The sequence below is a fragment of the Lepidochelys kempii genome, chromosome 15 (assembly GCF_965140265.1).
Source record: "Lepidochelys kempii isolate rLepKem1 chromosome 15, rLepKem1.hap2, whole genome shotgun sequence".
NCBI classification, from domain to species: Eukaryota; Metazoa; Chordata; order Testudines; family Cheloniidae; genus Lepidochelys; species Lepidochelys kempii.
The window spans coordinates 11,255,252-11,280,550 of NC_133270.1; the positions used below are offsets into that span (position 1 = coordinate 11,255,252).

General features: G+C 40.7%; 1 protein-coding gene across 3 annotated transcripts in view; it reads right to left on the reverse strand.

Annotated features, from left to right (window-relative positions):
- The window catches only part of SPPL3 (signal peptide peptidase like 3), a 147,654-nt gene that overhangs the window by 52,071 nt on the left and 70,284 nt on the right, over positions 1–25,299 (reverse strand). For 2 of the 3 annotated variants that reach the window (XR_012155127.1, XM_073313427.1), the window contains exon 1: positions 12,394–12,530. Coding sequence is in view for 2 of the 3 variants with exons in the window: in XM_073313427.1 (XP_073169528.1) it covers positions 12,394–12,515 (122 nt within the window). In the remaining variant the exon portion in view is untranslated. Of the gene's footprint in view, positions 1–12,393; positions 12,531–25,299 lie in introns of those variants that run through there. The other variant, XM_073313428.1, reaches the window with a different exon arrangement.

A 25,299-nucleotide genomic window follows, 5' to 3' on the forward strand; every position in this document is an offset into this window, starting at 1 on the left:
TTGTGTTTTTCCTTTTTAAAACTTGCTTTCGATCCACGATAGTGGGCCATCTATAAAATTATGTCAAGTTGTGGCACAGTGCGGTATTTTAACACCTGTGGTGCAAAGCATGAGGCTGAAGGCAGGGTATCAGTCACCTGAACAGAGGTGACATTACAGAAGCAGGCATGCACTGAAGTGTCTTGCTAAGATTACCACATAGCTATGTTCAATATTAGAGAGAAACTATGGTATATACTCGTCCATTAGCCTGTTTGTTTATAAGCCAAACCCTCCAAGATGGCAGGCAAAAATGGCAAAAACTGGCCGCAACTTCCCGTGGCTCCCATTGGCTGGGAACAACGAACCGCAGCCACTGTGAACTGAAGGGCTCCATGCTTGAGAACGCTCCAGGTAAACAAAACAACGATGTATTAGATATTCAATTCAATAGAGCTTAAAATCGTCAAATTTTGGTGTAGACCAGTTGATAAGCTGACCCCCGCTCTTTAATGCTTCACTTTTTTACCAAAAAAATTTGGCTCATGAATGAGTACATACGGGTAGTTTATACAATGTTTTTAAAATATTGTTGCTCCAAGAAATTTAAACAAAATTTAAACAAAACTGAAAAGAATGGTCTTTTCTTTGTAACTTAATGTTGTTTTCAGCTTTTTTTTTTTTTTAAAGAAGTTCTCTCCACCCCACTTTTGAAGTACCCTCCTTGACATACACTACCTCCCTTTTCCTCTATGCTCCCATTTTTGCTTCCCTGATGTCTCCCCCATATATATATTGCAAGAACAGGCTCACAATACTCCTACCATTTAAGTGCTTCCAGGAATCGCTTCAAATCATTGAAGAATCAGCTGAACAAACTCAAATGGCAATTTTCTCAAAAATCAAAATTCTCTTCTTTAAAATGCTATAGCTTAGTTGAGACCCTCCTAGCAGCCTTTTAATAGTGAGGTCAATAAGCACCATTTTGTAATTTAAGAAAAGAGCTAGCAGCTGGGAATAGGACTGGGAGTTAAAAATGAAGGAAGAAAATAGAGGTGGAGGGGCACACAAGGAGGCAGATGTGGACACAAAGTTATTTTCTACACAAAGTTGGAGAAAATATTTTAAAACATTAAAATTTTAAGAGTACATGGAACACCTGTGAATTGAATAGGCAACGGACATTAACTAGGAAGGTGCTTTCAGCTAATATGACATGACACCATTTGCTTACTGGTAGGCATCACAAGATATCAGCACAGCTATTGACCAGTTAAAGGCAGAATTATCTAATGCCATTTTATAATTTGCCCTTATTCTACGCTGTAGAATTATTAACAAAATCAAAACTGAGAAGTGGTCAATAAACATCCTCTGGAAAAAAATTCAATTCTCCACTGGGGAACAAGTTATACTGAGAAACTAAATGCAAAGTGCCACAGCAAACAAACTCGCATGCTGGGTAAATTTAACTTTTGGTAGGATTCCAAAGGCAGAAGTCAGCAAGCGTTGCCAATTTGGAAACAGCAAGCCATCTACACAGTTGCTTGCACTGTATACCTTAACAGCACAATTTGGATAAGAGTACTAATGCCAGGTTCTTAAGCCACGGCTTAGCCTCCCAGGGAAACATTCGGTAGGTTTATACTAAGGACAAAGTAGTGACTAATCTGCTGGCACTTTACAGCTACCAAAGTTCAATTTCAACCCTTGGATCACTTGCATTGTCACACTGCCTCAGAAAATTTGCAGAAAAGCTATTCTTAGGACACTAATGCCTTCGTATTAGCTCAATTTTTTAAAAGTACTTGTTTCACATGCAGCTAAAGAGATTCCTGCAAACACTGCAAAAAAAAAAGTCTTCCTTGTTCTGCTCAGAGAATAATATACTCACCCACACTGGAAGGCTTTGGGGAAAAAAAGAACTGTGAACCAGCCACAATACAGCCAGAATTCATTTATGCTACATTAATTAAAAATTACAGCACAAGGCCCAATTAATGAAGTAACAGCAGCTTAATTCAATCAGAACTCAACACAAATTTCAGCACTCAAGAAGAGACACGACCTAAAACCACTAACTGCTTGCAGGATATCCACTTTTAGACTAAAAGGCAGTACAACAACACAGAAGGACTTGCTGCCTGCCAGCAAAAAGTAAATACTACTGAAGGCCTCCCCAACACACCTGAGAATTGGGAGGATATCTTCCCCAGAAAAGCCAAAATACATAAGCACTAACAATAGACCTCAAAAGAAATTTAAAAGTAGCTCTCTTCTCATTTAGTTTCGTGTGTTTAGCCCCTTCATGTTTTGTTGACAAGACTGCAAGTACCACAGCAGTTGCTGGGCTTCCCATAGGACACATAGAGGCCAGTGTTTTTATCTTCATACACACTAGGAGAAAGTTCTTTCCTCTCAGCTGCAAGAAGCCAACATATTTACACACAAGGAAGGATACCTGACAATAAAGGCAGTTCCTTCCCACAAGAAGCCTGAAAGCACACAGGATAGTGTGTTCAGACCATGTAGCCTCCACACATCATAAATATAAACTGTATAAAGTTCTATGCAACAAAAATATCCCAGCATCCTCTGACAAAGAAAGTTAAACAAACTTTTTTTTTTTTTAAATTAACAAAAAGAGAGAATCCAGTCTTCAGGGAGCATCTGTGCATATGTTTAGATCAAAAACCAAAACAAACAGGCAGAGAAGAAGCCATGCAAAAATTAGAGTATGACTGCTTTTACTTTGGAAGTTTTCCCCTTGGCTGGGAGACATTTATTTATTCTTTGTATTAGGGTTTGAATATATTTAGTGGTCAATGGTGTTGCCCTTCTCCCAGTCAGCGATCAACATTCTATGTTGCTAGTGATAGCTCCCATTATTACTCAGAGAAGTCCAAAGTTAAAGATTTCTCTGGAGTAGGCCCTCATTATTTTATTTATTATTTGTCTTATGATAGTGTCTCGGCAATGAAATCCACCCACCTCCCCCTCCGGGCTTCAGAGCTTGAGCTTCACCCAAGCATCTACATCAGCGATTTCCAAACTGTGGGTTACAATCCCTAATGGGGTCATGCCACCAACAGATGGCATTGTAGCAATCTCTACTTTGCGAAGGATACCATTTTGACCTGCACAGTGTGCCTTGCATGTATGGTGTGTGTAAGGTCACAATGTATGAAGGACACCATTTTGCTCTACAAAATGGCATCCTCCATAAAACATGACCTTGCACGCCATACATACAAGGTCACATTGTGCAGAGGTCACCATTTTGCTCTTCAAAATGGCTTCCTCCATACAGGAAAGACTTCATTAAAATGGCATTGTGCCAGCAAAAAGTTTGGAAAACCTTAGGGTTTATGTGGCTATTTTTAGCATCACAGCAAGTACTCCACAAACCCAACTCTGCAGACCCGGACTTGGACTCACTGCCATGGGGATTTTATTTATTTATTTGCCATGTAGACATACTCTAAGGAATCCAATCAGGCTCCCATCATAGTAGGTATATAAACACTTGAGGTTTTATTTAAAGGTTTACCCGTGACGTAATGGATAAGAATCCCAATCTTGTCATAAACTCTAACTCTGTAAGCCCCCAACCTAAAGACTACTTAACTGAAGGAATTTGGGCACCCATATAAAGCTCCCTGTGCTAATGAGTAGCCTACTGAGACTAAAATAGTACACAGCAATGCTAATTCCAAGTTGCACAAGTGCTAAAACCAGTGGATTCAAAGCGTGATATTTGCAGATCCAAATTTTGAACAGGGATTTTGATGGTTAGGGATTTCTGAAGGTGCGGAGAGAAGAGGGTGGAAAATGGGCTTAATTTTTCAGTATTAAAAATTTACATAAAATATGTAGTTTCTTTAGAATATTTAGTGTCATATAATAGTTAATACAGCATCCAGCACAGATGACATGGTAATATGTGGCTGCACTATAGCTAGAGTGCTTTTCTTAAAACAGTCTCGTCAGCTAGCTTCGGAGTTTACAGCAGCACAACACGTTGCAATCGTATTGCTCAGAGTTTGGGTCCTCAGCTTCACAAAGCAGAGGAGGATAGGAATGTAGCACAAGCAGTGTACTCAGACCCAGGGTGGGAAATGCTGCCTCGTAACCTCCTCTGCTTGATTGAAAGGGTAGTAGCAAACTGACTGACTACTAATGGAAATGTACTCATCCAGCCTTGACAGAGGGAATGATCCAGTGCAGGATCTGATGCGGGGATAAAAAGAGAACTGGGCAAGTGTCTCTGCTGAAAATATTTTTTTTCTAAATGAGAAATATTAAGCCTTAATCCTGATGCATGGGATAGAATATCTCATGTGTAGCAGATATTTTTAACCACTTTTTTTGGTGGGGGGGGGGAAGGGGACGGACATGAAGTGGGAGACAGGTGATCTTTGGTTTTGTTAATTTAAATGGTGAAAAAGACAGAGGTCTTTTTGGAACCCTCTGCTTCACTCTCAGTACAATTAATATGCATTCTAATGAACCCTGAGCATGTCCTTTCTCTAAGGCAACTTCACTGAAAAATATATATCTTGCTTCTCTGTAACTGTCAAGTTGCAAAGCCAACTATAAAGACACTGCACTTGAGCCATTCTATTTACACAGATGCTTTAGTTGCCCAAAGTCTAAGGGACACAAAACATTGATTTCTTCCTACAGTGTCTCTTGTAGCCATAAGGTAAGTTTAAATCTTCCATTGCAAAAATGGGGAGAGATTTAAATCTCATATCACTTGCTCTCATCACAGTTTAAAAAGACCTTTATTAGGACCTGTAGGGGTAACTTTCAAAGCAATATGCAAATAATTTTGCCATACAGCTCCCACTAGCATCAGAGACAAATCCCAAAATATCATTTTGAAATTTTACTAATGTGTCTGAGAATAGTTTGCTTATTGGCTAAAGAGGGTCTCTACATTTGAAAGTTGCACCTTCACAATAAAGAGATTGCACTACGGTATTGTGTATGAGGTGAACTGAAAAATAATTTTTTTTTATTTATATGATTTTTATTACAAATATTTGCACTGTAAAAATGATCATGTGCACACTATACACTTTGTATTGTGTTATAATTGAAATATATTTGAAAATGTAGACGAACACCCAAAATATTTAATACATTTCAACTGGTATTTCTAATTGCTTAACAGTCCTATTAAAAGTGCAGTTAAACGCATTTCTTTTTTTTTCTAGTTAATCACATGAGTTAACAGCAATTAATCAACAGTCCTAGTAAAATAATAAACAGGTTCAGATGCTTGGGTTACAGTTCCTCCCAACCATAAAATGTCGAAAATCATCACCAGCTTGTCTAGTAAAGAATTGAGATGGCAGCATGAGCCAGTATGCAAGATCAGTTGGATCAATGGGAAGATTATTTCAAGATGCTCCTTGACTGTTCATCTAGTGTCCCTCTTCTGCTTGAAGTGAGACGGGAAGTCCTGATAAAGCCACTTTCTGTTAACCAAGAAGTGGTTCATACTACAGTTCCTAAACTGAAGTGAGGAAAGGCACCATGAGCTTGTAACATGACCCTTGAGTAGCTGAAAAAAGGAGAGAATATTATTGGGTATGCACTCTTCCAGTCCATCTGGCACACTAATATCATCCCTGACGAATGGAAGAAGGGTGTTACTCTCTGTTCAAAAAGGGTGATAATGGTGTATCAACTATAGAGAAATTATGCTGTTGTCAATCACAAAACAAGTGTTTGCCACAATGCACGCTGCTAATGCGAGAAATTAACATGGAAACAGAGGCCAGGATATTCATTGTGGATTTAGACCTTGTTGTGCCACTACTGACCAGATCTTTACCTTGGGACAGCTTTTTGAGAGGATGGCTGAATTGAATAAAGCATGCACTGCATTTTTGATAGATTTCCTTCAGACCTATGAGCAAACTTGAAGGGATCTGATGAGGCATTCCTGGGAAGACAGTGTCATTCATAGAAGAGCTCTATAATGGAATGGAAATCTGTGTTTGGTCAAGAGCAAATACACAACATGGTTTCCTCCTTTCACAGGAGTTGAACAAGGTTGTGTCCTGTCACCGTTCTTCAGTAACAGCACTGATGGATAAGCTTGAAGAAGATAGCTGTCAGTAACATTGGGCTGAACACCGTTTTGTTTCAAGACCTCAAAATGGGCCGATAAAATGGAGAAAATACACTCAATATTTTGATTATACTATATCCCATATATGTAGAAGTCTAGCAGTCTCAAATTGAATTTGAGTACTCAACGCATTTCCATATAGAGAACTAACTTAAAAATTCACATTCAGCTCAAATGATAGCCTCATTGTAACTTGCTAATAGCTCTATAACTAATCCAAGTGAAGAGTGAGTCCACACTGGCACTAACAAAACTCTTAGAAAACTGATAGGGGAAAACATCCCTCTTTCTTTGATAGCCTACAAAAGTCCAACGGACCTCCCAAAGCAGTATATATTCAAGGAGGATTTAGCGTTTGACAGCAGTCTTCAGTACCATCCTGCCGAAGACCACATCAAGCATTCTGTAGTACCTAATGAAAACGTGTGAGGCGACAACTCATGATTTGATGAAGTCAAACCCTGAACTCTGAGGTTCGATCCACACACACCATTGCACCTGTTTATCATTATTTTAAAAACAGATTTTGTGAAACTGGTGAAAACTCCTGGGTGGACATTCTCAAACCGATGTAAGCCAGGTTTAAATCAAATGAAGAATGTCCACCCAGGAGTTGTCACCAGTCTATTTTAAAACAAATTTTTATTAACCTAGTGCAACTTTGTGTTTAGACTATTTAACCCATATATGGGAGATCACAGAATCATAGAATATCAGGGTTGGAAGGGACCTCAGGAGGTCATCTAGTCCAACCCCCTGCTCGAAGCAGGGACAATCCCCAATTTTTGCCCCAGATCCCTAAATGGCCCCCTCAAGGATTGAACTCACAACCCTGGGTTCAGCAGGCCAATGCTCAAACCACTGAGCTACCCCTCCCACCCGAAATGAGATCAAGGATTTAACCCTTTCCTTGCGGCATTTGGGAGGCACTAGAACCTCGACATATAGACTGATATAGAAGACTGGACAGAGAAAAAGGATAATGACAAGCAATTGTGTAAGGGTAGGTGGAAGTATTCAAGATATCTTGTAAGTTTTCATGTGAAATAAAATTGGCCCAAGCTGACTATTATACAAATGGGATTAAATACTCAACTTGCACATTTAATTCCACAGCAACATACAACTCCTTGAGCAATTCTACTCTTCCTTTAAGGAATCTACAATATTGTCTATAAACTGAAGGAGTGGGGGGATTAGAGGGGCTGGAATTGAAACTCCTGAGTACTTTTTCATAAAGGAAACTGCCTTCTGTCCACACCACAACAAGCAGAACCTCAATGTGCTTTTGCCTGGATTGGGGTGCCACTATTCTTGTCATCCAGATGATTTCCTGGCACTTGTTCTTTGGGGAATTTTGATTAACTGTAAATCAAGCTTCTGAGTGGATTTGCTTTCTTCCCTTGGAATCTCCTCAACCAGATTAATCCAACAAGCACATGATTTTATCCCAATTACTCATCCACCCAATTCTTTCTAATCCTATTACTGCACTTCTGTTGAAGTCACCCAGCAGCACAACTATTTTCTTCATTCCAGACTGGAAAATTAGATTTCAAGTCTACTTCCTACAAAATAGGGGTTACTCGGCCCAGATTCCCATCTTTCTGTCCAGTACATAACCTCACCTCTTCCCAACTTAAAGCCCCACTAACTCCTAGAAAACAAAGGAAATTCCCTCCCCTACGCCATTTTCCAGGACAGACCTATTCTCTCACTGAACATTATTTGGCAGACAGGGTGGGCTCCAAAAGGTGATCCTTGTGATGATTGCTCATGATTTCTAGGAAGTACTCTGACTAAAGTAAATTATTTTCCACAAGTTTCTAAAAGGACAATTCTGTATCTTATAGAAAATTATTCAAGATGGAGGTATTTGTGGGTTTTTGTGTTTTGTTTTTTAATGAACGTAAGGAAAAACACTAACCTAGGTCTAGAATATTTGTATCCTGGCTACTGTTACCTGAATCAACCGAACTTGCAGAAAAATCTGAGACTCAACCCTGATTCTAATGACTCTCTCCATGTGAAGAGACAGAACGTGGTATTACTGTCATTTTCCTCACATTCCTTATGACACTACTGTCACATTCTTGGATGTCCAGGGGTGTTCTTCAGCACAGCTGGAGAAAAGCAACAGCATGCAAAGTTTAAATTACTGTATTTCTCACACTTAATTCCTGCTTTGCAGATAGAAACAGCAAGGGTTCAAAGGCCTTTATGGATGAAAACATTAAAGCTGTAATACTGTACCCTAAGCTCTAGTTAAACACGTCCTGTGACCCAGGATCTAGTATTGTGTCATTAAAAAATGAGAGAGAGAGACAGATGGACAGACAGAACTAGAGGAACAAAATCTGAAGATGACCATCCACAGATGGTAGGCAATTTATGCTTTAACTTGGGCATTTTGTTGTCAGATATAAATGGTCTCAAAATCACTAAAAAAACAATACAAGGATAGTTTTAGTAAGGTCTTTTGAAGACCGGTGCTTTAGAACTAGTCAAAACTTGTTTATTTTGGGCAAGTTTGTATTGGTGCCTAACAGGTCTTTTCATAATCTTTACCCATGCTGCCTGCAAAGATAAAAAGATAAAAAAACCCACCTCCACAAGAGGCATGGCTCCCAGAACTGGTGCACTGTTAACACGGGCACTCTACAGTGCTGAAACATGCTGCACTCAGGGGTGTGTTTTTTCACACCCCTGAGTAAGAAAGTTGCAGCGCTGTAAAGTGCCAGTGTAGACAAGCCCATGCTAAGAAGAAGTCAGGTCACCATCACCTAAATTAAGAAGCTGTAGTTTAAACCAAGATTAGAAAGTGGAGTAGGGAATTTAAGTACACCTCTCTGAGCAGGAAGAGACTGCCCAAAACAACCAATAGAAAGATGCTTCCATGTACTCAAAATAGAAAGCTAGATGTCTCTACCAGCATCAAAAAATTTAGTTATTCATGGTGATGGGAAAAGGAGCTTTCTGGGCTGGTATGGGATATTTTCTCAATTTGCATTTACCTTATGTTTATCACAATTATCCAACATCATTCTACCAACTCATCTGATTGCTACTAGTTAAGTTAGATTCTTCTATAGTTTTCCACAATTTTCCTTAATGACCCTGATTCCAATGCTGATGATTGGGACATACCAGTATCAGCTTCTGCCTATGCTGAGTAGCCATGTTGTACAACTGTTCCTTATTTATATGGGCTGATCAATAAGAGGACTTTAAGGAATGTTCTACTCTGAAACGTGATTAAAATAGCATTGTAGAGCCAGCACATTGCTACTAGTACTAAAGATCCTGAAAACCAAATAATGTCATCAGTAACAACTATGTAACATCTCTGATGCACTAGCTTTCTGCACACTCGTTATCCCGGGCCTAAACGAAACAGATAATCCAAAGTATGAGAGAATAGTCTCACTTGCAAGATTATTCATCTATATTAGTGACAAGAGAAGAACCCAGCTTGACTATCAGATCCCAAACTGATTTCACAAAGGAGACAGACAAGCTTTTTTACAGGGCAACCCACCCATGAAATCACTATGTCAACATGTTTCAGAGTAGCAGCCGTGTTCGTCTGTATCTGCAAAAAGAAAAGGAGTACTTGTGGCACCTTAGAGACTAACAAGTTTATTTGAGCATAAGCTTTCGTGAGCTACAGCTGAAGTGAGCTGTAGTGAGTGAAGTGTTGTTAGTCTCTAAGGTGCCACAAGTACTCCTTTTCTTTATGTCAACATGGAAACTCCTCAATACCATTTTTAAGTCATTTTACAAAACAGAAACTGCAGTTATTTTAATAGCTTCTTACAAAGAACTTGTTCAAAAGCCAATCTAACAATCCATTTTCCAATTAATTATTACCTAAAGTGCATCCAACAGCTCCCCATTTTACATTAGTTCACTATTTTTCTATAAAATAATAGTTCAGAGAAGTATACGCTTACTCAGAGTAGTAATGATTTGGTTACGGTTTATCCACGTGCTGTATTAAGCAGTCCTTAAAGTTTATATGGTAGTGAGATGCGATTCACAGATCTATAGTTTCAGGGATCAGTATTTTCTTTTTGAAGATAGGAATGTTACAAATATTGCACCTTTCTTCAGGGACAAGTGCTGTTTTAGGAAATACTACCTATTTCAGCAGAAGTTCTTTTAGTGTTTTATTGCTTTATGAACTCCCAAATGAATACCATCTTGCAAATTACCATTGCACCTAAATTTCTTAAATAGCTTAACTATATCTTGGATGCTTCTGTTAACACCATACAATGATTTCCTGTATAAATCATTACATTAGCCTGACCAGCAAAGCAAAGGGGATGGAAATTTCTCTCCATCATCTTCCAGACCACCACCATAGCAGAGATAAGCTGAAGTCCTATCGGTATAAAAGAACAGGGGGAGATACTGTGTAGACACACTCTGAGGACCCCTCAGTTTTGGAATTCACTTCCCAGTTTGGTTGTAATGGCCGAAATCTGGAGACCATCAGGACACACGGCAAAGCTCATCTTTTTTCTGGGGAATATATAAAAAGGGGTATAGTGGTGAAGGGGGGAATTTTGAAGGTGGAGAACTATTGGAAGAGGAGGGTGATTTAAGTTTGAGAGTTCCTGGCTCATTGCTGGTGGTTTATATTGCACTGTGCTGCTGTACTTTATGTTTTGTTGCATCTTAAAACAGTAATTTTAAGGTCTCCTAGAGTATATGGCTATGCACTCTTTTTACTGACATGTAAATCCAAACATCCAACCACAGTAAAATTACGAAGTTTACCCGTAACTTCTCCACAAATACAGTATTCACTTTAATTACCCCCTTGGCCATAAGCTAGATGGGTCCAAAACTCTCTAACGAATCTTTAAATATTCTAGGTGAAAATCATCTTAATATACTTGGCTATTTGTTCTCCATACTTTCTTTGCCCTTTTTGTTTATATACCTTCTGTAAGGTTTTCTTTGACGAAAGGCTTCTTCAGCTCTAATACTATCCAATGTGCAATACTACCCCTCTGAATATCAAGTGATACCTGCCTAACCTTAATGATAGTGACACCTGCTTTTGGAATATTTAAAAAAAAAAAAAGTGATTTTGTGATGCATTACTCACTGTAACAATGAAGAGTCTGGTGGCACCTTGAAGACTGGCAGATTTATTTGGGCATAAGCTTTCGTGGGTAAAAAACCCATTTCTTCAGATGCATGGAGTGAAAATTACAGATGTAGGTATAAATATACTGACACATGAAGAGAAGGGAGTTGCTCACTGTGTATTTCTGGCTGTTTACCATAGACGTATTAGTAACAAGAAGTTCTGTACTATTGTTTTCCCAAGCTTTCTAAATAAAGCAAACATGTTTTTCATAATTTTTAAGATGTTAGGGGTGCAACTAACTAGAAATTACATATTTTGTTCATCTGGTGCACCTTGTCTCTTTGCCATATTCAAAGTAGTCAAACATTTCATACTTGATGCAATACATTCTGTATTCCCTTCCTCCCTGAACTGCCACAGTTCAACTGGTTTCTCTAAACTAAACTGGAGGCCCCTAACACAATGGATAGTTACTTTCACAACTTTCCTGCTACGCAAGGGTCAATTAACTTAATATTTAAAGACACAAATATATTTTACAGGTTTCGGTTACATCAACCACCAATTCTATGATGTAGAAAACAGTGACAAGCAGTTATACAGTCCTCTGTGACTTTGCTATATCGACTATGTATCAAAAATACCTTATTTAATCCTTTTGTAGCCTCCAAGATAATTTCAAATGGATGGGGAAAAATGTGTCCCTGGCCAATTTAATCCATATATAGTGTAAAATGCTACTATGGTATACTTGATTTGCCTTCACATAGTTGATGCTACTGTGGTATACTTGAACCTTAATTTGCCTTCACATAGTTATACTTCAGAAACTGATCTTCCAAATACACCAGGTCCTTCCATTTTCTTCCTCTCCTTTATATCCTTCTCAGAACCAAAAGTAAAAGTTTCAAGTCAATTTACAACAAGTATCAGTCTGAGAAAGATAGAAACACACACACATACTAAATAAAGTCAGACTGTTAACTTCTAAGTATTAGTCAGTTCTTTGTTGTGTCTTCGAGAACAGGTCTAGCTCTAAGTGACATGTGTGTCTTCCCCCTCCTAACAAGCAGGCACTGATATGTTTAACAAGCTGAATGCAGATGCTCTTCATGATGAAGTTTACATCTGAAATATAAATAGAAGCTTTAGAAAACAGTCTTACCTGAAGCTTCCATAGACTATAAGGAGAATGGAAATCAGGAATGTAGACACTTGGCTGGAATCCACAAGGGAATATGCCCTAGAATGGGGGAGAGAAAGGCACAATGTGTCACCACAGAGCATCACTTTTGGGTGTCATTTGATAACTTTGTCTTATATTAACAAAACAAATAGAGCACTGAATGACAAGTCAGCAAGGTAGCTATTCCCAGAATGTAGATACCAAATAAGAAAACACTTAAAAAGCTGACTAATTAGCCTATAATATTCAATGACAGACTCACAAATTATTTGCAGCATTCAAACAGTGATCAAATATAATTTGTGGCAACTTGTGCCAGGCTCACCACACGGGAGCTTCTGCCGAAGCATGTGGGAGGAGGAAGATGCTTTACCTTTATCTAATGAAACCATGCCTATAAGATGCAGCCTTCTCATATATTACTTAGTTATAGGACTTAACTGGTAACGCAAAAGGTAGAAAGGTGATCAAGCATTATTTCAGAGAAAACAGGCTGCAGCATGCATTTAACTATACCCACATAATTGCATCCACATTATACCTTACATGCAAGATGGAAATATTTTGATATACGACTTCTGATGGAGATTTTGGTAAGGACCAAGTCTTAAACCCACTAATGCCAGTTTACTTGCATAGATTTCCTCAGAAATCAAACTTCAGAATACATATGTGCATGGCTTCCTACATGTGTGTTTATAATACAGAACTGAGATTCCTTGTGTCCCTAATGCCTAAGCTATCTAATTTTTGGTTCTCTACCCCAAGAGGCTGAATTGTACTGTCTAGCTTATATTGCAAACTTTGGGGTAGGGATAGTGTCTTTGCCAAATTTATAAAGCAGCCATCTAACAGAATTAAGTATGTACATACCATCGCTTGACAATTTTCAAGTTTTCGTATATTTATCTATTTATGCAAGAATTTTTATTAGATGTCTAGCATTCACATTTTCAGGGTATGAGGGATACCAAAATGCCTCTAAAGTTAAAACCTGACATGGAACACTTAGCTATCACTGGGGTTGCTTCAGTTTCACTCTGCTGGAGAAATTCTGTCAGTACAGGCAATATAAGTTTTTATACCGCTTGCATTACTATAATATTCAGGTGCCTTACACAATGATCCTTCCCCCTGTAAGATTATACCAAAAGGGAATGTCTAGGACATGGGGGATGTATGTCATAAGATTCCTAAAACCTGTACAAAAATTTAGAACTGAGTATTTCAGAGGTCTGACAGCTAAGAAATTGCTAATAAGCTATTGTAAACAAAAGGGAATGGTTGGAAGATGCCTAGCTAACTCTGGCTCTGATAAGCATTTAGGTATGTTTACTCATTTTTCTTCTATAATAAATGAATGGTGTGTTATTGGAGATAGTCAATTTATGCATATCTCCTCCACCTGAACTACATGGTACAACATATCAACTCTAATATTTTAACATGCCACTGTTTTATCACCCTTGCAAACCCAGATAACTGGTTGGTGTAAGTGTAAGCAATTCTATTCAACTTTCCCTGTTACAAGAGTCACTATTAAATCATAACCCGACAGAGATTACTAAAACCTAGACTACCAGCTACTTTGTACTTCAATACACAGGTACCATCAAGAGCTTCAGCAACTTCACCATACTGAACTATATAAATTAAATATACTAGAGTAAAACTATAAAGGCATCAGAGGATAACAAGAAGTGAGAATGGGAATGTATCCATTTCTTAAATTGGTTTATTCCTAGATCACTAGATTGAAGGTGAGCAACAGCAAAAGGACAAAAAGTACCCTTTCACTTCTTTATAAAGAACATAGAATGCCTGGCGTTTTTTGTTCTCTACTTTGCATGCTCTCAGTCACCCCGCCTTTTTTATTTATTTATTTCAAATACACAGAGGATAGCCAAAACCTAGCATTTCCTGGTTTTCCTTGAAGATACCTGTGACTAAAACATAGCCTTAAACAGAACATACACTCAGCAAGGTATTTAATACTTTAAGTTACAAGACAAGGCTCTACTCGTCATCATTCCTTCCCTCCTGCACACAAGGTTCTCCACTCTCTGATGTGCTATATGATAGATATGACAAGCTGTACAACAGCATATCACTACAATTATCCAGCGTTTCTGCTTGTTCACAGAACACGGTTTGACATGTTTAAAAATGTACAAAGTGGGTGATTTTTTATTTTATGGGGCTCAATGATTTGTCTCATCCATAATACACTCAGATTTGAACCAAGTATGGTTTTTAAATCACGTTTATTTCACTACACTGAAGTGAAAAACAATTCTATATGAATACTGGAATCACCCTTACATAAGCCTATCAAAGCATTGCAGTGGAGATTAGCACAGTGACCTGTTGATTCTAGCCAGTAAGCAGTAACCGTGAAGGTGTTTCCATCCTGCATACAGCAGTGTTGCAGGTACAGCATCATTATGTATTCAAATCAGACAGTGGAGTGTTCCCACCTTCTCTGCCTAAGGATCTTTTCAGCAAGGTGTTCCAAAAATAACTCAGACTCAGTACCCTATTGCCAGTACAATCCACGACCACAGGAGCTCTCAGCAGGGGAACCCCAAACAGGTCCAAGGGAGTCTCAAACATCCTTCCTTTCTTGATCACTCGACGGGAAGGAGTTCAAAAGCTTTTGTTCTGTCACATGAAGTCACGATATGAAAAATGCCAGGAACCACACTGCAGGATTCAAACAAGGAACTCTCTATGGCTACTTATCACAGCTGTAGTGCCACACTACAGAGACCCACTGCAGGGACACATGGCGCTTTTCTGTCACCCTCGTTAATCCAACCCTCAAAGGTGGCAGCCAGATCAACGGATGACTTTCTTCCACTGACCTAGCGGTGTCAACACCGGGGCTCAGGTCCATAACTGCATCTCTGCAGGGTGTGAATTTTTCACACCTCATAGCCACCTAGCTAAGTCAACCTAAATTAAGTGTAGACCAGGCCTAAGTCTGGTGAGAAGTTCCCCACCATATTACAGTCCACAGGTTTACTACTATGACACTTCAAGGGCTAAATAAAGTCTGATCCCATTAGAATTTCCCTTCTTCATATAGCCTGGAGACATGGAATGTTAAAGAGTATTGTTCAAGCCTGTGTATACAAACGTTTCCTGAAACCTGACATCTTAAATGTCGGTCAGTTCGCTAATGAATTAAAACCCCTTGACCCCTAGACACCAGTTTTTAATCACTTAATCTAGACCCAAAATAAGGATCTGCAATACGTGGGGAAATTACGCTGCGAGTCATTTTATAATCTACATAGCTTTTTGGACACCATTCAAAATTTCAGAAATCTGCAAACCCATTTATATTTGGAACAGACATCTAAATGAGAGTCTAATTTACCCAATCCAGGAGACAGGTTACTATGCATCCATATGTAAACTTTAACCAGATCACAACTGGAGCCATATCACTGGAGTGCCAAACAAAGTTGTGTTAAACATTTGTTTTCAAAAAAGGATGCAACCAGGAAAAGTAACAGGAAATTTCAGAGAAATTGTCAACTTTATGCATTCAAGTTCATCCCAGAGTTTTGTCTACCAGGAATGTCAGTCACATTAACTAAATGATTAGCAGTCAGAACAGTAGTGGAGGATTATACATGCAAAAAACATGGTCTCAAAACAGAAGCTACCCCTTGACTTAAAATGTCCACTGAAAAAGCACTTTGTAGTACTTGTTACAATGCTGACCAGAATGGAAAGATTTCAGAGTAACAGCCGTGTTAATCTGTATTCGCAAAAAGAAAAGGAGTACTTGTGACACCTTAGAGACTAACCAATTTATTTGAGCATGAGCTTTTGTAAGCTACAGCTCACTTCATCGGATGCATACCGTGGAAACTGCAGCAGACTTTATATACACACAGAGATCATAAAACAATACCTCCTCCCACCCCACTGTCCCGCTGGTAATAGCTTATCTAAAGTGATCATCAAGTTGGGCCATTTCCAGCACAAATCCAGGTTTTCTCACCCTCCCCCCCACCCCACCCCCACACACAAACTCACTCTCCTGCTGGTAATAGCCCATCCAAAGTGACAACTCTCTACACAATGTGCATGATAAGAGAGAGTTTGTGTGTGTGTGTGTGTGTGTCCCCGGGGGGGGGGGGTGAGAAAGCCTGGATTTGTGCTGGACATGGCCCACCTTGATTACCATGCACATTGTAGGGAGAGTGGTCACTTTGGATGAGCTATTACCAGCAGGAGAGTGAGTTTGTGTGTGTATGGGGGTGGGGGGGTGAGAAAACCTGGATTTGTGCTGGAAATGGCCCACCTTGATTATCATGCACATTGTGTAGAGAGTTGTCACTTTGGATGGGCTATTACCAGCAGGAGAGTGAGTTTGTGTGTGTGGGGGGGGGGGGGTGGAGGGTGAGGAGGGTGAGAAAACCTGGATTTGTGCTGGAAATGGCCCAACTTGATGATCACTTTAGATAAGCTATTACCAGCAGGACAGTGGGGTGGGAGGAGGTATTGTTTTATGATCTCTGTGTGTATATAAAGTCTGCTGCAGTTTCCACGGTATGCATCCGATGAAGTGAGCTGTAGCTCACGAAAGCTCATGCTCAAATAAATTGGTTAGTCTCTAAGAATGGAAAGACTAGCTCCTTCCTGCTCTCATTCAGAAAACTAGCTGCTGAACAAAGCTAGGTAACTAGCTGTTGACTTCTGAAGGTTCCGGTTTAGTACTGTAGTTCATTATTCAGCTGTACACCAAATGAAAAACATTGCCCCAGTCCATTTCCAGTGCCAGACTTATGCGCAAAGAACACTGCTGAGAAAAGCGCCACAAGCTTTCCCGTGAGGTTCAATGCTTAATAAGATTCTTTTGCTACCTTAGCTGCAATTAAACATACATTCTGCAAGGTGGGTTTTAAAGGATACTTAACTAGGCTAGCAGGGGCCCTGAAAATAAACTCAAGCTCACTGATTTTGTCAGGAAATATAATGGATAAAGCATTTCAAAAGCTGATGTTATTAGGCCATTACCAAATCCACAATTAAATTTAATACTCTTCTCTCCCGACTGCAGACAAAAAAACATCCAAAAGTTTTCTCTAGGACTGAAGACCATATTCTGAACTTCCAGTTTTGCAGGGCCATTGCTGATTTTAATAACTGGCCTGCCATCAGACATCTCTATTCTAGCTGCTTTAAGGACAAGTGCTTACAACACAGAGCCTGCTAAAGGCATGCCAAGACAGACAGAGCAAGCACTGTTCTACAACATTGTGTGTCAGCCTTCTAGCTATACAAAGAGAGCATTCTTGTCTACACAACAATCCAAGCAGCCAGCTCTTTAGCCTGGCACAGATAGCTCCATAGACATTTACCTACAGAACAATTCCAGGAATACCAAGTTATTCAGCCACACAACCACTTCCACACTCCTCAAACACTAAGTGTGGAAAGCATGTACTATGGTACAAGCTACAGCAGGCAGTCCAAGCAATTCTTTCCCCCATTCTGAACCAACATGAATAACCTCTATATCCCCAGTAGTACATACACACACACATTGTGCTCTGCTAGATAATGTTGACCAGCTAGTAAAGCGTCACAACAGCAAACCTAATGTAGTTAGACTGCAGGTATCATTTACAAGCTCTTTTCCTCCCACTCAGCAGTCCAGGGTCCAAAACATGCCTCTCTTTTCCTTCTTCCTCTGTGGTAATGTATCTTCATTCATTTGGCTTCCCCTAACCAGACTACTTGGGAGCTTCCAACAAAAGTCTTCCTTCAACACTGTCATTCCTACTCCTTCTATCAACATGTACAATTTCTTTAATTCCTCAGACTACCCACTTGTATGCTACTTTCTAAGGCCTCGTCTACACTATAAAGTCGACAAAAACAGTGGATGCAGACACATTGCGATGCAACTTTCAGAAGCAAAAATGCACTGTTTTGATGACAAAATAAAACCACCCTGATATGAGAGAGAGAGAAGGCTTTTTGTGCAAAATGTTCATAGACAAAGTGCCAGTGTAGACACCATGCTTGATTTTATTGCTTTAATTGGCTTCCAGGCGGTGTCCCACAATGTCCATCCTGACCGCTCTGGTCAGCCGTTTGAACTCCAACACCCTGCAGCCAGGTAAACAACCATCTACCCCTCCCCTTTGGAAGCCCTAGGAATTTTTGAAATTCCATTTCTTGTTTGCTTGGTGTGGAGAGGTCTCATCCCACCTTCCCAGGTGACCATGGCAGGTTATTGCAGCATATGCTCTCCTGCTTGGACCACTATGGAGCTGCTGCATCTGCTCGGTATATGGGGAGAGGAGGCTGTGGAGTCCCAGCTAGGTTTGAGCCGTAAAAATGTTGATACCTACGGGTAGATTTCTCAAGGCTTGTGCGAAAGGGCCTATGATTGGGACATGCTGCAGTGCAGAGCGAAGATAAAGGAGCTGAGGCAGGCCTACCATAAGGCGAGGGAGGCAAGCCAGCGCTCCGGTGCTGCACCTAAGACCTGTTGGTTCTATAAGGAGCTGGACGCTATCCCAGGTGGCAACCCCACTTCCATCACCAACAGCCCCCGGGATACTTCGGCGGGCCTGGAGGCGGTGGAAAGAGCACCTATCCCAGAGGACAAAGTCACTGATGAAGAGATGGAGTTAGATAACGATGTGGAGCTCCAGGTGGGGTCGCAACTGTACTGGCGGTGTCTAGCCAGTCTCAGCAGTTGCTCTCCAGTGAGCAAGAAGCAGGAGAGTAGACGCCTGGTAAGTGGCTGTGGTTTGTGTCGTGTGGAGATGGGTTCGGGGTATAGACATATAGAAGGCTGGTTCTATTTCTATAAGCTGGACATTTCCCTGTATAGCTAATCAGTACAGTGGAACAGGGTGTTGATGCACGCTGAGATCTCACAGTAATTCTCCAGAGAGATCTCTAGGAAAGTTTCCTAGAGGTACTCTGTAATCCTCTGCCGAAGGTTCCTTGGCTGAGCAGCTTTGTTCCTTCCCCCACTGGAAACTTTCCTGTGACATTTGGCAATCACTTGTGCAGGGACCAAAGCAATACACAGGCGAGCAGCATAGGGACCAGGACGGAAGCCACAAGCGTTTAGTACATGTGCCCTTGCTTCCTGGCTTACCCTCAGCAGTGAGATATCTGCTACAATGACCCGTACCTGTGTAAAAGTGTGGAAGAATTTTAGAATTTTTTTCCATAGTTGGCTGCACCGCAACCCTTGCAGAGTGCTCTTTTCTTTATGTAGAGCACCCCCCAGCCAACACTCACCGTGCTTTCGGTGTTCACAGAGATATGTGCTTGCCAAGGGTCAGTTAGAAAGTGAGTGTTATAGTACAAAAGGTGTGTTTTACTGAAATGTTTCAATGCTGTGCATGAACTTAATCATGCTTCTGTGCATTGTTGCTTCTGCTTCAGCAGATGTGGCCTTCAGGAACACCCCACACACACCAGCCAACTGTCGGCGCCAGATAAGAAAGAGCCCAAGACGGAAAAAAGACAACGTGTTCCTGGAGGTACTGCACTTCTTCAATGCAGGAAAAAAAAGGGAACACGAGGAACGGAGGGAAGCCAAAAGCCAGGTGCCCGCCCTCCCCTGCAGCACATTCAGAACTCTTTTCCATTCCCCCCCACACCTGGCCAAAAAAAAAAAAAAAACCATGCCACCTGCACAGTCCTTTCCCCTTTCCAGGGCTTCTCGGTTTCCCCCTCACTCCACCCCCTTGGACAACCTTCAAAATGATAGCAATAAAAGCAAAGTTTTTGAACGGTAACTCATCTTTATTTGTTTCCTACAAATTGAGATAGCAGGTACTCCAATACGTACACAGACAATTTCATCGTTTACTTAATGGAATGTAAGGCCTCAAATGTCACCGCTGCTTTCTAGGAAAACTACATGTAATATAGCATTGCAGTGCCAAACACAGAGATCTACATTACTGGTTCTCATTTTCAAAGTGTTGCCTCAAAGCCTTCCTGATTCGAATTGCCCCCCCCCCAACTCCCCCGATAGCCCTGGTATCTGGCTGCTCAAAATCAGCAGCCAAGCAGCCTGCCTCAGCTCTCCACCCCGAGCAAATCTTTCACTCTTAGCTTCACAAAGAGTATGCAATGTACAACATGCAGCTATGACCATGGGAATATTATCCTTATTGAGTTTTAACCTACCATAAAGGCATCACCAGTGCACTGTTCATTGGCCAAAGGCACATTCCATTGACATCTGGCACCTATTCTGCCTGTTGTTGAACAGCTCCTGACTGCTGTCCAGGTTTCCTGTGTAAGGTTTCATGAGCCATCGTTGTAAGGGGTACGCCAAGTCGCAGGATCGCTATGGGCATTTCAACAACATCCCCCAGTGTAATCTTCTGGTCTGGAAAGAAAGTCCCCGCTTGTAACTTTCTATATAGGCCTGTGTTACTGCTGATGCATGCTCATGCATCTTCCTGGACCACTCCACACTCATGTCAGTGACACACCCACGGTGATCCACAAGCGCCTGCAACACCATGGATAAATACCCCTTCCTATTGATGCACTCCGTTGCAAGATGGTCTGGAGCCAAAATTGGAATGTGTGCACCATCTATAGCCCCTCCACAGTTAGGGAAACCCATTTCTGCAAAGCTGTCCATTATTTCATGCACATTTCCCAGAGTCACAGTCCTTTGTAGCAGGATGTAATTAACTGCCCTGCACACTTGCATTAATGCAGCCCCAACAGTCAACTTCCCAACTCTAAATTGATTCATGACCGACCAGTAGCACTCTGGAGTCGCCAGCTTCCACACAGCAATTGTCAAACACCTCTCTACCGATAAGGATACCAGAATGAGAGCTGCCCTGTGCTGGGGAGAGCTCCGCACACAGTTCCAGGAAGGTGGCTTTCCGCATCCAAAAGTTCTGTAGCCACTGCTCGTCATCCCACACCTGCATGATGATACAATCCCACCATTCAGTGCTTGTTTCCCAAGCCCAAAAGCTATGGTCCACGCTCTGAAGCTGTTCTGTGAATGCCAAAAGCAGTCGAAAGTTGCTCATAGCACATCAGGCAACTGAGAGTCTTCTTCAGTTAGGAATGCCAGGATTAACTGCACTGCCATTCGTCATGTCTTCATGACAGTTATCAGAGCACAGGAGAGCAGTCTGGGATCCATCCCTTCTCACAAAGATGTCGGGGTGCACAGCAAACAAGGGCCATTGGAAAATGCTGCGAAAGAAAGCCAGAAGACCCTCAAATGCTGCGACAGAAAGCAACACATCATTGGATATTGAGCCCCGTCCCAAGATGCGCCACGATCTGCTCCGCCTTCCCACAAGACCTAGTGACAGAAGATGTTGAGCTGGACTGTGGGACAGGTACCCACAGTGCACTGCTCACAGTGTCGATGTTAGTGCCCCAAAAGTGGACACACACTGCTGGCAGAGGGAGCGAGTGTGAACATGCAATACCAATTTTTATTATAGTGCTTTCTGAGTGTTGACATAACTTTTGTTGACAAAACTCTGTAGTACAGACAAGTCCTAATTTCCCTCCTGAGGTTCATCCTCCATTGCGACAGCCATAAGGACATATCCCTTTATACTTTTCCCAACCATATAATCTTTGATTCCTACATTGCAGCCACTCGATCCAGCTAATGATTTTAAAAGGAATTCTATAAAATCTTGTCAACACTGCTTCCAGACTGATTGGAAAAGTCACTTAGGAAGTGCCTTGCATTGCCTTTCCTTTCAATTGGCCATCTGCGTTGAGTGCTATGGCTCTGCAGGACACTCAATCCACAATGGACCAAAGAACAAGGCACGAGGACCATGAATCAAATCTAGATTTCTTGAACAACAGCACAGAGCACTAGCTACGAAGCAGCCTCTATATCTCAGAGATTAGGATGGTGTAATTAAATCCAATGAAAACCTCAACCCAAAAAGCAATGACACCAGCAGTAAATGCCACCACTCTGGTCTTACACCTCCATGGAAAACACAGGATTTTGAGAGAAAGAGAAAGAAAAGAATGCATATTGAATGGCAATGCCTTTATACATGAACTGCCCTCACACAGGACCCCTTATACCCAGCAACAGAAAGGTTTGGCCACATCCCCATTGTGTAGTTCTCCCCTTTCGTGCATTTATAGTATGCGTAACTGAATACAATCAATAGGGCAGCAATGGAAAGAAAATGACCATCTTAAATAGGATCCTTTCAGAAGCAGAGGCCAGCTGCAGTTCACCAAAACATAGGTAAAGACAGAAATTGGTACAGTAATTTATTTTAATAGACATTTCTATATCACTCACCATAGTATTTGGGCACCTTTAAGATGAAGGAGGGAAAAAAAAATCAAACAATTAAAATATAAAGCGGACATAACAGTTAGGCTAGCCTATGTTCATTAAAATGAAATACACAGGCCATTCATTTTGTTTAGAGGAATAGTTACACAAGTTTTAGACTTGTGTTAAAGCCTACATCTGTATCAACTTCTGACAGTGCAATGTTTAGTTTCCTATAAGGTTTCCATTGCTTTTCCTTGAGTCTCACTCACTGGATTGGCTTAAAAAACATCAGCCTTCTATATAGCACATATACATGGCTCAGCATAAGTACTTCAAATTAGGCAATTCAGCATCTAAAAAGTACTTGTTCAGTATTGTAATCAAAAATACTAATAAAGAATGTAAAATCCTTTTAGGATGCAACAGACAAAACATTTTAAGATATGACATGCATAGAGGTGAAAATCTGAATAGGAGTTTCTCTGCTACTTGTTTAAATAGTTTTACAAAAGACTCAATTTATTCCAATCCACAGTCTTTATTTCAGACAATGGAATATCCAGTGAGTTCTCAAAATGAACAGGACTTGACATTTAATTGTTTGACAGCTGACTTTCTCACTGACAATCAACTTGCGCACAGATAGGCATATGTAAGAAAGGGCATGTCTGAACAATTGTAATGTCCCACTTAATATAACCACTCACATGGTGAACAGATAACTGTTTCCTGGGGCACAGATTAAAGAGACCATTCAAAAGAAGCCTTTAACTTTGGGGCCTAGTATCTGTTACTAATGTGTGGACATTATCTAGGCTCAAGATTTACAAGAGCTCAAATTCCTGAAATCATTTCACTTTTCACTGGGTCTCCATTTCTAGAGCCCTCCAGTATTAGGTAGGTTCCATTATGAATCCTCAACTATGAAATTATAGGTAGTTCCCTTTTAGTTCAGCTCACTAGCCCATTCCAACTTCTGAAAAAAATGGCTATGCATGAAGCAGCTTCACAAAGCTTCACACACCCTTTAATGCACACTAAAGGCCTTACCTCATTCAAAAGAACTGAGATTCCATAGCAACACTTATGAGACACCACTTTTATCACCTGATCTATTTTATCTTACTGCTGGGGAAGTGACAACTATCCATACCTTGCCAAGTCATCCAGAAGGTTACCAGTGGAAGATTTATCCTATTTTCACAAGTGAACGGAGAGCGGGGAAGAAGAAACTCAGTTAATCCTCCACCCAACCCCTCTCCCATGGCTCTCTTCCCTTTTGATGAAAAGTTCTTGTGCACATTTACAAGCACTAGAGGAGATGAAGCATCACTCTACTATAGCACTTGCCACTCATGATTTTTTGAGCTTGTAAAACATGACCAAGTGGACGGTTTATTATGGGTTGCATCTCAGCAGGTGGACAACTCTTTCAAAAAAAATCCTCATCTGGAAATTTAGAGTCTGATACGGAGATCCCCCAATGGTGGAAAATTCCTTTTTACTGCTAGAGTTTAAGACTGATAAAGCTATTTAACTGTGTGGACCACCCTAAAGATTATCTTCTCTCTAGGTCACACAACAGCAAACAGATGATCCAGAAATCTTGGTGTGCTTCTTCCTGCCTTGGACTTCCAAAGGAAAATCTTGCATTCCAGATGAGAATTTTCACAATTACCATACAATATGCTGAACTCAAAGCTTACCTATCATTGGTATCACCACAAACGGCCTACATCATAAACATACTTTGTCCACATCAAAAGATGAGCTTTTTACAAGGGATGTGTTTTCATAAGTATGAATTTTTTCAGATTCCCTATTCCCTCCATATTTCTCAATACTCTGCATCATATCACTTCATTTAAGGAAGTTACCAAGTTCAAGTTTCACATGAAGTGGGTGATGTTCTACACTTAGACGGAAACTGCTTCATGTATTGGTAACATTTAAGACAAACATCAGTTTTAGTCTGAGGACAAGTATACCAAATGGGAAAAAAAGGGTGGGTTTTGGTTTTTTTTCTTTTTCTTTTTTTTTTTTGGGGGGGGGCGGGGGTTTGGTTTTTCAAGTATAAACATACTCTAGTAATGTCCAGAAGTCCCAGTCAAAACTATAGCCCCCTTTTCCTGGATGCTGTACACACATAGATAAGAGAATACCTACTCTGGACAACTTACAGTCTAAGCCTTGGTCTACGGTAGGAGTTGAGGTCGAATTTAGCAGCGTTAAATCGATTTAACCCGTCCACATGACAAAAGCCCTTTTTTCCGACTTTAAGGGCTCTTAAAATCGATTTCCTTACTCCACCCCCGACAAGGGGATTAGTGCTGAAATCGGCCTTGCCGGGTCCAATTTGGAGTACTGTGGACACAATTAGACGGTATTGGCCTCCCGGAGCTATCCCAGAGTGCTCCATTGTGACCGCTCTGGACAGCACACTCAACTCAGATGCACTGGCCAGGTAGACAGGAAAAGGCCTGCGAACTTTTGAATTTCAATTTCCTGTTTGGCCAGCGTGGCAAGCAGCAGGTGAGTGCAAAGCTCATCAGCAGAGGAGACCACGCAGTGCTCATCAGCAGAGGTGA